This window comes from Corvus brachyrhynchos, unplaced genomic scaffold (assembly GCF_000691975.1).
Source record: "Corvus brachyrhynchos isolate BGI_N302 unplaced genomic scaffold, ASM69197v1 scaffold1097, whole genome shotgun sequence".
NCBI lineage: Eukaryota > Metazoa > Chordata > Aves > Passeriformes > Corvidae > Corvus > Corvus brachyrhynchos.
The window spans coordinates 615893-628924 of NW_008239003.1; the positions used below are offsets into that span (position 1 = coordinate 615893).

General features: G+C 44.5%; 1 protein-coding gene across 2 annotated transcripts in view; it reads left to right on the forward strand.

Moving 5' to 3' along the window:
* The window catches only part of ZCCHC7 (zinc finger CCHC-type containing 7), an 86581-nt gene that overhangs the window by 50128 nt on the left and 23421 nt on the right, over positions 1-13032 (forward strand). For both annotated transcript variants that reach the window (XM_017739016.1, XM_008637451.2), the window contains 3 exons: positions 5362-5405; positions 6570-6686; positions 7692-7862. In XM_017739016.1, coding sequence (XP_017594505.1) covers positions 5362-5405; positions 6570-6686; positions 7692-7862 — 332 coding nt within the window. The remainder of the gene's footprint in view (positions 1-5361; positions 5406-6569; positions 6687-7691; positions 7863-13032) is intronic.

Consider the following 13032-nt stretch of genomic DNA (forward strand, 5'->3'; position numbering starts at 1 on the left):
CCACGGGGCCCCACCAGCAGGCACACTGCTGGGGGATTAGAGCACCAGTCGTACCCCGACCGCCAGACCTTTCCTCTCTGGCAGTGATGGTTAAGTCTTCCCCCATGGGTCATAGCTGCTCAAGTTTGTTTAAAGTAACTTTTACAGCTCCTGGGTTTTTTTTTTTCCTGCTTTAGCAGGGCTGCTCAGAGCTCTGTGAGTTTCTTTTCCTGTTTGAACTCTGTTTGCTTTTGGCCAGCCCTGCCTTTGCTTCAGTCAACTGCTTACGTTTTAATTAATTTCAAAATGGGTTGAGTATTGTTTGTTGGATTTTGTGATGCTTTTCGAAAATGGCAGATAAAGGTTGCTAAGAATAAAGTATTGCAGGGATTTCCCTATTGCCAAAACATGTACATATTACTGGCACATACATAATTTTAGGTATGAAGGGGACTGGCATGAGAGCCTTTTTTTGCCATGAGAAAATGTCTCAAATTGAACTTCTGTCAACAATTCCTTCGACTGATTTCCCTGCGGGTCTTATGGATCTCTTTTAAAGCTGTCTTAAAGAGATATTGACAGGTATTCCGTTAAACAGCAGGTGTTTTGTTTTTAAGTAAATCATCTCATCAAGGCGAAGTTGAGAAATCAGTAGAAATGTCTAAGAAAAACACACCAGGGTTGATGCTCTTCCCCTCCAAGGAGCTGGTGTGAGCAGCTGGGGTGTGCAGAGGGGGCTGCGACCCCATGGCAACTGATCACCTCCCTGTGGGGAGGGGTCCCTGCTGGGATGGACCTGGAGCTGCTGGAATGGGAGCTTCAGTCTGCACAAGGAGGACCAAGCTCTTCTCCATCATGGCTGGTCTGCAGCAGGCCAAATAGCGGGTGAAATGCATGTGGGGGTGCATGCACACACACCTGTACGCACATAAGCAGACGCAGTCTGACAGGCATGGCCGTGCAGACACACACATGTCTGTAGGCTCTTGGAATACCTCTTCTGAGAAGGGAGAGATGTACAGTATGTCCTGGTCCATAGAAACCCAAATTCCTGTGCTTTACCAAAGCTGTTGTCGGGAGGCCACCTCGATTTCTGTTTTGGGACAGTGCTTGGCTGCTACGCTGGCATACTGTCATTCCTCTTTCTTTTGTGAGAAGAGCTACTTGGGCTCAGAAAATGTGAAACTCATTATAGCAAGCTGCATTACGGTAAGACTTCAATCACTTCAGTTCACACATAAGCAGGAATTTTCAGATATATGTAATATATGTCATAATGTGAAATTCATACAGATCTAGTGATTTTTAGGGGTTTTAAGGCTTATAATTTTAAAATGCCTTTCCACTAGCAGCAGAAGCTGTGTCCTGGTATGGTAAATATTGTTCAGAGATATGTCTGAAACAGTCCTTGCCACGGAGATCTTATACTAGAATATAATTAGAGTTCTCTATTCTGTAATATGCTATATTAATTAGCAGTCAAAATCCAATTTTTAAAGCCCAGCTTTGAAATGTATTTGCCCTTCAGGCCACGTATCATTGTGCCACAGCTTGAAGTGTCCTGTTTCACTGGGCTGATCATAAAATAAATATAATACATGTCATCATGTATTTTCCAATTAGAAGGAAGGGGGGACATGGCCACTTGCTTTCTTCTTTTGGGAAATTTAGTGTTTTATTTTCAAAGTTGGATGTCCATGCTCTGCAGCTTCTCTGTTGTTGAAGAAGGGGATGACACAAACCCTTGCAGGGCAGGCAGAGCTTGTGCAAGGACATGTTTTCTCCCAGCCCTGATGAGCAAAATACTAGTGTGATTTTGGGGGGGAGTCACAACCCATGCCCAGCAGTGCCCTGCCTGGCCAGGGCAGCCCGATCAGCTGCTGGGGTCCCTGGTGGAGCAGCACAGCAGATAAGGAAATTTTGTGAACCGTTTATTGTTTATTCTGAGTCAGTGTTTTGTTCTGTGGAAGCAAATTGTTCCTCCGGGCAATTTCAGGTTTTGACTGCTGGTCCTCCGTCTCCCTCCTCCCCTCCTCTCCCTGTCTGGGATGAAAGAGGGGAGGTTTGAATGCACATTGAACAGTGGTCCTAAATCTGGCTTCACCCCGAGCGCTGCTCAGAAATTTACATTTTCATGCTGCTGGAGGGATACATGTGAATCTCAATGATCTTTCAAAATTTTTCTTTAAATAAAAGCAAAGCTGTTGCTTGCCATTCATCCCATTGTGCAGGGGCAGAGGACAGCCAAAATGTGGTACTTGATAAAGGGAGAACCTTGTGCAGGGCTTCCATTTTCATATAAATAGTGTATATTTTACATCCTCTTCTTCCCTGATCTGCAGTTTGACAACACCATTTTCTCAAAGTATAAATGTAAGAAGTTTATACAGTAAAGTCTGTTGTATTTTTTTAGTATAGAAATATATCTAATCATAGCACAGGAATTCATCTTAATCTTAGTATTAAACTTAGTGTAGAAATTAATATAATTAAAAGGAGGTAGGGTTTAATAAATGAATATGAGGAAGATTAAAAGCACAAATATATCAGAGATGTTCTTGGTTTTATTTAACTCACAGGATGCTTTAAGTAAGTTTTGCATGTGCAAGTTCTCCGCAGAAAAAGAGGGAAATCTTGACCGAGATTGTCTGGATCAGTCTTTGAACTGCTGTATTTGGAAGAGTAAAAAATAAAGTAAATATAAAAATAAGCAATCACAGCCCTTCCTTCAGGCAGAATTCCACCTTCTGTGTGCATACCCACCTTATAAAAAGCATGAAATGCTCTAATGTGGTACTGGCATGGCCTTGGAGGACATCAGGTGGCAGGTGTTTTGCAAGGCTTTGCGAGGAATGGAGCTCTGAGCAACTGCCGTGTGTCTGTCCAAAACTGCCCTCTGTGCCTCGGGTCGCGGTCTGTGGGATGGGAGAGCATCATCCTCGGGCACCCCGGGGGGTTGGTGAACCCACCTCTGCTCCCTGACCCAGTCTGTGTTCATTGTGGTAAAGCAAAGGTGACAGGGGCTACAGGCTAGAGAGAGAGTGGCACAAGGGGGGCCCCAACACGCCAAGGTGCTGACGTTGGTGGGTGAGCCAAGGGAACAGCCAGGACAGTGGGGGTGGAGTGGCCAGGAACCGCCCACAGGGCATCGGGATTGCCTGTGGGGCACATTAATTCATCCAAATAAGGGAACAAAATCAGAGGGAATGGGAAGTATCTGTCAATTTGATAAGAGTTTTGTGATTTATTTAGTGATCTAGAGCCAGACAAAACACTGTGGTTGATGAGAAATATTGTTGCAGATTTTTCTAGGTGTCTCTACAGCAAGATTTCACCTTGGTTGCAGAATCAAAACTCCCTGGGTGTTTCAGTTTGAAGAATTTATTGTAGGTGAAAAAAAAGCCTTATGCAATATATTGTGAATGAGAATTAACTTTTAGATCACCAAACAGATTTAGTAACAGGAGATTTTGTTGTAATATTTCATTCAGCATTAAAGCTCTTGTATTTATTTTCTGAGTGGAGCAGTTTTAGCTTCTTGTGTTAGGAGTATTTGAGTCATTGTATCATGGTTTTCCCCTGTGAAGCAGGGGATTTTGACAGTGAAGAAGAGAAACTTGGTTGGTTTGCCCTCAGGAAGAGCATGCCTAGTGATTAACAGGAGTTAACTCAGTGGTAATTTTGATCTGTGACCATTCTGCATGTGCATTTCTGTGCAACACGGCACTTGCAGTGCTGAGTGCCAAGGCAGAGCTTTGAATTACAAACACCTTTTTCTTTATGAATTAATTTCCTTAACAGGCATTTGAGCCATAAATAATGCACTCAAATATGACAATGTGTCTTTGCTTTTAATGATCAGGCCTCAAAAGGCTTGATTCTCTCTCAAGTATATCCACAACTCACTCATGCCAAAGGGCACTGATGCGTCACTGTCCCATCCATCCTCCCTGTGATCCCGAACGATGCTGGGGTGACAGTTCAGGTGGGTGCTGGAGTCCTGGCAGTGGCAGTCACTTTGTGTGCGGCGACTCAAGTTCATACATCACACAAATCACTTTTTTAACAGGCCAGTTAGTGCTTTATCAGTGTCTCAGTGACAGTCATTGGCATGAGCAAGTGTTGAAAATAAAAATACTTCACAGTGTAGTTCAGGTGAGAACAGGTGGTATGAGCCCTGACTTGAATGAAGAACAGCAGTAAGCAGGTGTTGAGCTCTGAAGCACCTGAGTGACATATCTTGTATCCAGATACTACATCACATGCTTCAGGCAAAATTACTGACTTTTTCAGTAAATGAAGAGGAGGCATAAAATTATAGATGATATAATTTTAATTTGCAGTCATCCACCTTCTAATGGAAATTAATAGTACAATCAAAACTGGAGAAATTTTTGCTGTCTGTAAATCACAATAGTGTTGTGATTTGTGTTACTAACGTGGATGCCTCAGAGTCAGACGCAGGATTGGGATGGGACAGTTTGCATTTAAAAGTTCACGAACATGCAGGACGACTCTGCACACAAGTTGTAGTGCTTACTGTAAAAGCATGGGTGAGGTGAGCCCCTCCGCTGACATGAATCCTATAGCGGTGAGAAGCTGCTGTGGGAGCACAGCTTTGTGTGCACAGCCGGAGCGCTCAGTGCTGTCGACATGCAGAATTTCCAAACAGCTGTAGCTGCATCCCTATGCCTTTAGCTTACTGCCCTTCCATTTCCTTCTTGGTTTCTTTCTTTTCACTCCTGCCAGCCCAAAAGCTGCATGTGAGAGGGTTATGGCGTGACAGTCGATTATTCAGTGTGTCTTCCTGATTTATTGCACATTACCAAACCCTGTTTGGAAATAGATTTGCTCAGCTTACAATCTGGGTGGCTGAGGTTATGCTCAGTCGTGTTGGCACGCAGCAGTCAGGATGCAGGGCTGGAGACACAGACTTGGTGAATTCGCAAGGAGGAGAAGTGTATGCTCTGTATTAACTTCTTGTTCCATGTGCTCCCACGCTTGCAACCTCTGGGCTTGAGCTGGGCATCCCCACAAATGCAGGCAGGGATAGCTCCACTGGCTCGAGTTGGGACCTTTGGAGCCCATGCCTCTGAGGGAATTAAATCCCCACCTGAATTTAGATCCCAGGGGGGCAGGACAAGAGTGTGGTGTCCAGAAAACTCCTCCCAATAGTTGGACATGGGCTGATACTCAACTGAGGCAGATTTAGTGCCCAGTGGGTCAATAGCTTTCTTTTACCAAAGAGGAAACTAGTTTCTCCCCTTTAGTATATCAAAATCTGTTAGCAGTTTCAATAATTGCAGTCATCGTCATGTTGAATATATTATAGAAAAATATTCATATAAATTAAATATAATTAATTTTTATTTTGTTTTTCAGGAGAAATGGATGTGGACTGGTCCATCTCTCATAAAGACTTAGAGGTAACACAGACATCCAAATTTTTCTAGAATTCTTTATTTTGTTGCTTATTAACAAGCAGAACAAAGTAAATGGGATTGAAAAACCCATATGTGGTGTTTGTATGGGACAATTAGCAGTGTCCTCCCACAGGAGAAAGGAGTTCTTGAGCTGGGGCTGGCATAGAGGCAGGAAGGGACAGGGATGCAAGGAGCTGGAGTGCCTCCACAGACTCTGCAAGGTGGACATCAGCTCTTCCTTCTGGGTGTGTTCAGAGCCCCAGAGCTGTTTCACGGCAGCCTGGTCCCCTTCCCAGGCAGTGCTGGGAGCCAGCAGAGTGTGGTGCCTTCCTGGGCTCGGCGCAGGGGTGGGCGTGGAGAAACTGCAGCCCGGAGTTCCTAGGCGAGGTGCCGGAGCATCCAGGAGGACTGAGCTTCAGCTGCTGTGTCCAACTCCTTCCCTTTTTCTTTCCAATGTCCAGTAGAGCTGATACAATCAAGTGACATTAATAAATTCTTTCCCTGAAGAGAAATGGTGTTTTTATACCTCTCCTGTTCACTCATCCAAAATTTCTTTTTTTTTTTTTTAATCTTGTGATGTTTACTAGGCAATGATAGTTGTAGATAGGATTTTCAATTCTGGCTGCCTACACAGAAAGTATGTGTGAGGTCATTGGGAGAGAGACAGTTGTTTCCAGCTTCTCTTTTTTTTTTCTTCCTTTTTCCTTTTTAAGTCTTTCTTTACAATTGCAAATTGCAGATTTCATCCAGACTTGTATAGCATTGTACTTTGTCCAGGCAGTTTCCCTTAATGTGTGCAAGGGAACATGTAACTTGCATTTGCAATTGATGTTAGTTTTATTTGTGTTCTGGAGAAAATTCCAGTTTGTCGTGACATAGCACAGTGAGTAAAAGTATCTTGGCTAATTGAGGGAAAGCTTCACAAATGCAGTATTAAATAGCAAAAAAAAAAAATCTCCTGAAGTGGAAGTTTGGACGAGTGCTTTTCTTACAGACAATGCAGGTTTCTCTGTAACAGAATTACCCATTCCAAACCTGCATGTGTAAATTGTACATGTGAAACCTTAGATTTCTGCTGGATCACTGCCAGCAGTGACCTTTATAATTCCCAGTTCCCAAACCACAGAATCTCAAGTGGTAAATGCATTTCTCTCTCTGTTTCACCAGGCACGGATCTCCAACTACACGGGTATGAGGCACAGCAGCATGCGGTACTACAAAAACGTTACTTGTAGGAACTGCGACAGGCCAGGACATTTGTCCAAGAACTGTCCCACTCCAAAGGTAAATGCAATGCTTAAATCACTTGTACTTTCAGCTGTTTTCCTAATACACCCTTCTGCTTGCCATTAGAAGCATTGTTTCGGTGGTTTATCCTTTCTTTGAAGCATTACTCTGAGTTGCAGGATAGCTTGCATGAGGTCCGCTTACTGTATAAAATGATCCTCTGTTTGGCTATGTCATTGCTTTTATTGTTTTTATAAGAGAGAAATATACAGACTTATATCATATAGAATTATATTGAATGATTTATGTTGGAAGAGACCTTAAAGCTTAATTTGTTCCACCCCCCTGCCAGGGGCAGGAGCAACTTTCACTAAACTATGTGGCTGTAAACTGAGCAAGAAAAAGAGTCAAGTGTCATACAGAAACATCTTTTTTTTCATATGGTAAAACAATTTGAAAGTGTAAAATATTTTTCAATTGTATTTTCAATAAGGAGAATCCATGAAATCAAAAATACAGCCTTAAATGAAAGCAGAAAGAGTAATGAACTGTGATATGAATAGTGTTAAAAACCGTGGACAGGACAAAACTGGAGCTAACTTTAAGCAGCTCAGATAGATGCCAAATATTCCGAAAGTTTGTCCTGTGGTTAGAGGTTTAAAAGGCAGTCACGACACTGTCAAGAAGTGGGAGCTGTTGTATGACAGCCTGAATTTACCAACCCCCACAACAGAATCTGTAGAACCCTCGGTCCTCCGCGCTGTTACACCCACAAGGACACTCAGAATGACCACATCCCACGCAACCCTTGGGGGAAATACACTCACTCACTGGGAAAACCTGCTTTACAGAGATAGGTTTGGCCTCAGAATAGTTTTCTGCATGTTGTATTTGTCACCCCAAGTGCTGAATTGTGTGTCATGAGGCTATGCCAGGTGAGTCTGGATGGCAGCTGAGTGCCCACCCAGCTACCCCTTACACACCCCCATGTGGGGCAGGAGAACTGGAAGGATCTATTGAAACATTGTCACTTAATATGATTCTATTTCTGTTTCTCCATAGAAAGTTCCCCCTTGTTGCCTGTGTGCAGGAAGAGACCATCTACAGCACAGCTGCCCAGCACGTTTCTGTCTGAACTGCTGTTTGCCTGGGCACTATTTCAGGGAATGCCTAGAGAGAGCCTATTGGAACAAACACTGCAACCGCTGCGACATGAAGGGCCACTATGCTGATGTGAGTAGGGCCCTTTGCACAGAGATTGGGCATCGTTTGGTTTGTGTCTGTCAAAAACTGAATTTACAATGGCCACAATGTCTTCATATTTTTTCAATTTTACATAATGTATAAGCATATGAAAATGTTGTGTTTAGTCAGTACTTTACACTATCAGAGTTTTCACGGAGAATGGTTCAAAGAAAATGAACCAAAGCGTTGTCAAGACTTTGTCTTTAGTTTGGTTCAGTTCAGCTGTGGTGGACAAAAACGTCCTTTTTCTGTGGAATGAAAGGCGTAGTGAGGTTGAAATCAGGAGACACAGTACCTGCAAGTGTACCAGGAAGAAGTAAAGAGTAACTCTGATGCATCAAGAATCCAGATCTATGGTTTTTTCACTATGATCAGATATTAATCAGTGAAAATACTATTAGAGAGAAGTAGTTTGAAGGCTTTGGGTTTGACATAATCTACTAAAGTAAAACATAGAAGAAAATTAAAGGGAGAACAAATGTATTTGCCCCTGTAATCTTGTATTACCCAATGTAATCTTGTATTACATTACTATGGGTTTATATGTCCCCAAAATTCAGTCCTATATGTAGCAGCCAACCTATTATGATATTTTTTTCTCTTTAATTAAACACAAAAAGGGATAAAAGGCAAGTTGCGGTAATTTTGGCGTACATTCACACTTCATTTTCTATCTATAGATATGGCCTATATGTTTGTTTTTCAAATACACCTGTGGGATTCCCTAAATGCTGGATTTTTTGATATTCAGAAATATTTGAATCTCTTTCTAAATGTCTCCTTCCTGCCTTTATTTCTTCTGTTTGGTCGAAGAGCATGTCACAGTGGTACATGAGATGTGCAAAGGACAACTCGCCTAATTGGGGCTTGCTATTTCTTATGATATTTGAATGTCTCCCAGATATGCTTCTGCTTATAGATAATGTGCCCACAATACCTTTAAAGAATGTGAATTGTACATTTCTGCACCCTCATTCTGGTAGGCAGTGAGACAAAATCGTAATCTATAATGAAGCATCTTTTCTTTGCCATCTTTTCCCTTTTACACATTTTATGACCCCAGTTCTCATAAGCTGATGTTCTTTTCTTTAAAGAATCATGAGTGCTCTATCATGCAAGCATTTAAATCCTACCTGAGTCATGCAGGTTATCAAGAACATCGCAGCATGTATTTTTTCTGCTCATTTAGGTCCACCTTAAATCAGAAAGGTTTTTCTTTGAAACTTTGGGCAGTTCTTGAGTGTTCCTGCATGGGAGGTGTAAGGCTGCCTGTGTCATTGACCTGTGTGGTCAATACTGGGGCATCAGAGCAGGAGCTCACTTGCCCAGTCCTCAGAGAGAGGGATGGCATGGCAGAGCAAAGGCAAAGGAATCAAAACCAACAGTACATCTTTCCTGACATCAGAGCAGGAAGCCTATGAAGCCAACAGGTGATCAAGACATGAAGGGAACACTTGGATAGGACAAGGTTGCTGCTGGTGGCCTGAAGATATGTTTTTGCATCTGAGATGTTCATAGCAGAAGAAACCAGGGATGTTCCCATGCTGAAAACTTACTTTGTGGAGGGGAGCACCAGAGAAGTTGTCAAATTGAAGAGAATGTGAGGGTTACTACAAATCTGTGAGTACTAACCCAAAACTGGGTAACCATTGCCCAAAAGATGCAGAGGAGCATGAAGGTGAAATGGCCCAACCAGTGATGGCAACAGACACCTCGTGCTTGGTACATGACTGGTCACTGAGTTACTAATGCAAGGACGGTGTGTAGGGGCTGTCCCAGGGTGAGCTGGGGATCCCAGACTGCCAGCTGCACGCATGCACCAAGCCAGGGGGCAGGAACCACGGCGGTGGCATGTTGAGATGGGTGTATAAATATAATATACATGGGGTGATTCAAGGCTGCTTTTGTAAAGGAAATCCCACTTCTCAGGGATCTCTGGAGTTCTTCAAAGGAGCAGGTTGACAAGCATGTGCGTAAACATGATCCAGTTGACATAGCCTACAAATTCCAAAAGGCGTTTTACAAAGTTCCTGACCAAAAGCTTTCAAGGAAACTAAACAGGCATGGAATAAGAGGATAAAGGTGGAATATGCTAGTGTGACATGGAAAAGGGTGAACAATGGGGTGACAAGATTTGCTGAGAAGACTGAATTACTTACAGAGTCAGTGCTGTGAGCCAGTTGTGCAGGACTGCCCAAGAACTGTAAGAATCAGAGGGAGAACACAATAAAATGGCAATTGAAATTGAGTGGCAATAAACATAAAGTAAAATAATCCCACCTTGTTTTATGGAATAACAGGTTCTGCATATTACTATTCAGGACTCAGATCCTAGTTATGAGATATGATTCCACAAAACATCAGTTTAGTCTTCACAAGGTGAAAAAAAAAATCTGGTGAAATGTTAGGAATCATCAGGAAAGCAGGAACACTTGGGCACAGCTTTGGTCCCTGTCTTCTGCATCCCTCAGCATGGCCACAATTCCTCAGCCTGGAAGGGAAGTGACAGAGGGAAGGGTCTGTAAAGAGCTTCAGAATCATCTGTGATGGGAGACAGTAGTCAGGGAGCAGTTGTTCAGCATTTCTTCCAGTACACCTGATGAAGGCAATAGAAGCCAGGTTGGGAAGAGACAGTACGAGGTGACTCTCTGTGTGGTCGGCAGCAGACCTGGAGGCTCCTTACTGAGGGATACAGATCTGCCCTGCTTCCAGGGGAAATGGGAGCAGTTCATAGAAGAGAAACCACAGAATCCTACACCAGGTTGGAAGGGACTTCACGGATCATCTAATCATCATCCCCAACTTTTCTTGGCAAAAGCAAGGTCTACACAAGATAGCCCAGCCAAATCCTGAGTGTCCAATGCTGGGGAATCCAGCATTTCCCTCAAGAGATGATTGTTCTCATTGTGAAAAGTTTTCTGCTGTGTCCAACTGAGATCTCCCCAGGAGTAACTTGTAGCAATCACCCCTTGTCTTTCCCATATGACTCCTTGTGAAAAGCAGAAATCCCCATACTCTTGTTATCAAACGTACATTATGAAATGCTTTGGATGCTCAAAGGAGGTAGTAATTTGTCTTTCTCAGCAAGCACTCCCTTTTACTGTAACAAAGAGGGTGCAGAACAGGCTCTTGTGCATAGTGTGTCAGACTGACTTTTCACTTGTGTCCAGAAGTGCCTGTGAGGCAGTTCAAAGTGCTTCACCTAGTTTGGTTAGGAAACATTCAAAGTTACTTAAAACATTTTAGGGTCATACATTTTTGATCTGCTAGATCAGTCTCTTTTCCTGAGACAGCGCTGAGAACACACAGAGTCCTCTTAGCTGGAGGTGTACTGGAGGCAGCCCAGCGTTGCATGGTTTCCATGGGAGGGTCATCAGAGGAGCCATTTTTGATTGATTCAGTGTCAGTTAGGTGGATGTCATGAGCCTTGTGGTCAGTTTACAGCCTTACGCGCCAGCAGCAGGGGTGGGAGAAGGACTCCACGAACAGGGGATGTAGCAGGGACCATGCAGAGGGGTCATGTCTCCCTGTATACCTGGGAAAACCAGCATACGGGTGCTCGGTGAGCTGGATGGGCTCTCCCAGGAGCTGGCAGACAGCAGTGCCCAGGTGCTTGGTGCCCTGCAGCCACGCTGTGTCTGATGGTCCTATCCGAATGCCCAAATACCCTTGTTGTCAGCACTCGTTCCCAGGAACCAGCTGGGTGCTTCGACTGGCATCTTCTCTGCCTGTTCTGACAACTTTTTTGGACGTGCAAACCACCACTGGCCTCTTCTCTCCGAGGAGGTTCATTCTGCCTTTGTTGTTTCTGGCATACTGCTGTGGGCTGGGATGGAGCTGGAGGTGCAGGAATCGTTCCACAGGGGTGGCTGGCGTCCACGTGGCCCATTTCCCCTGGGTAGAGAGCACGACGTTTGGTCTTTCTCCTTAGTTCCCCAGTGTCCTTCCCCACCCTTCGTGGGGCTGTGCACATCCACCCAAGGGTGAGCATAAGGCCGTGTTCCCAACGGCCAGGGTGACACCGGCAGTTAACCAGCTTTGCCTGCCCAGCACCAGCGCCTGTCTGCACTGGCAGCGTGGGGAGAGGTCTCGACATCTGCTTGTGCAGGAGTGGTTTTGAAGGGAAGCATTGTGTATTTTCCGCGGCAGTTCCCATGCGGAGGTGATGAAAAGTGTGTGTTTTGGCAAATCTTTTGTTTTATTGTGGTGGCTTGCAGCGGGGCAGCTCCAAGCAGCCGCTGCTTCTTTGACAAAGCACCAGAGGATTCTGTTAAAAAGTTGTGTTTAGTAATTGTAGTCGTCGTGTCAGACCATAACTGACTCGGAGCTGAAGGATTTTTGCGAGATGAGTAGCTATGCCAGCAGGGACCCAAGTCTCCTGGGCCAGCCGCGCTCTCATTAAGATTTGCCGCTAGCCGTGGCGGTGTTCGGCAAGTATGTGACGTGCATGCTGTTATTGTATGCTTGGCTTGTCAGCCTGCAGCTTTCTGACACTCACTTATGTCACTCTTTATTCAGAGACGAAGAAGCTTTTGATAATTTGACAAGACAAGCTCTTAAACGATCTAGGTCATGGCCTTCACTGTCTGTGATTGTGAACATATTTCCTGAAAGCCCTGTCACTCATCACAGCTACATTTTCTCCCGGGGAGCCGCGGGCCCGTCCCGGTCTCCTGTCAGCGCGTGCATTTTGGTTATTCATACGCCAAATACAGTAGTGGGGTTTTTCCTTCCCTTTCGCTGGCACTCGCATGTTAGCGGGGCTAATCCGCTCCCCCGCGCCGCGCGCCCCGCAGGGCCGCCGTCGAGGGCCCTCTCGGCGCGAGGCAGACGACCGGCCGAGGGGAGCGGAAAGGAGGAAAGGCCGCTTAGTGCCGGTTTTGTGTTTGCTCATTGTTGTGGAAATATGAGAACTGGTGGCAAGGGCCTCGTCTATTGAGCTCTCGAGTCCCGGTCTGCTGTCAGGGGCTGTTTGAGATTGAGTGTTTTATTTTCTTTGATGTTCACATTGGAGAATAGGGAAGTGGGAATTAAACAACAGATGCATTAAGCCGTTGTTCTGGTAAAACAATAATTAGCACCTGATAAAATTCAATGTGGGTCAAAATGTGCAGCACCCAGTTTCAATTCTCCCGGTATGGCACCCTGCACTGGGTCA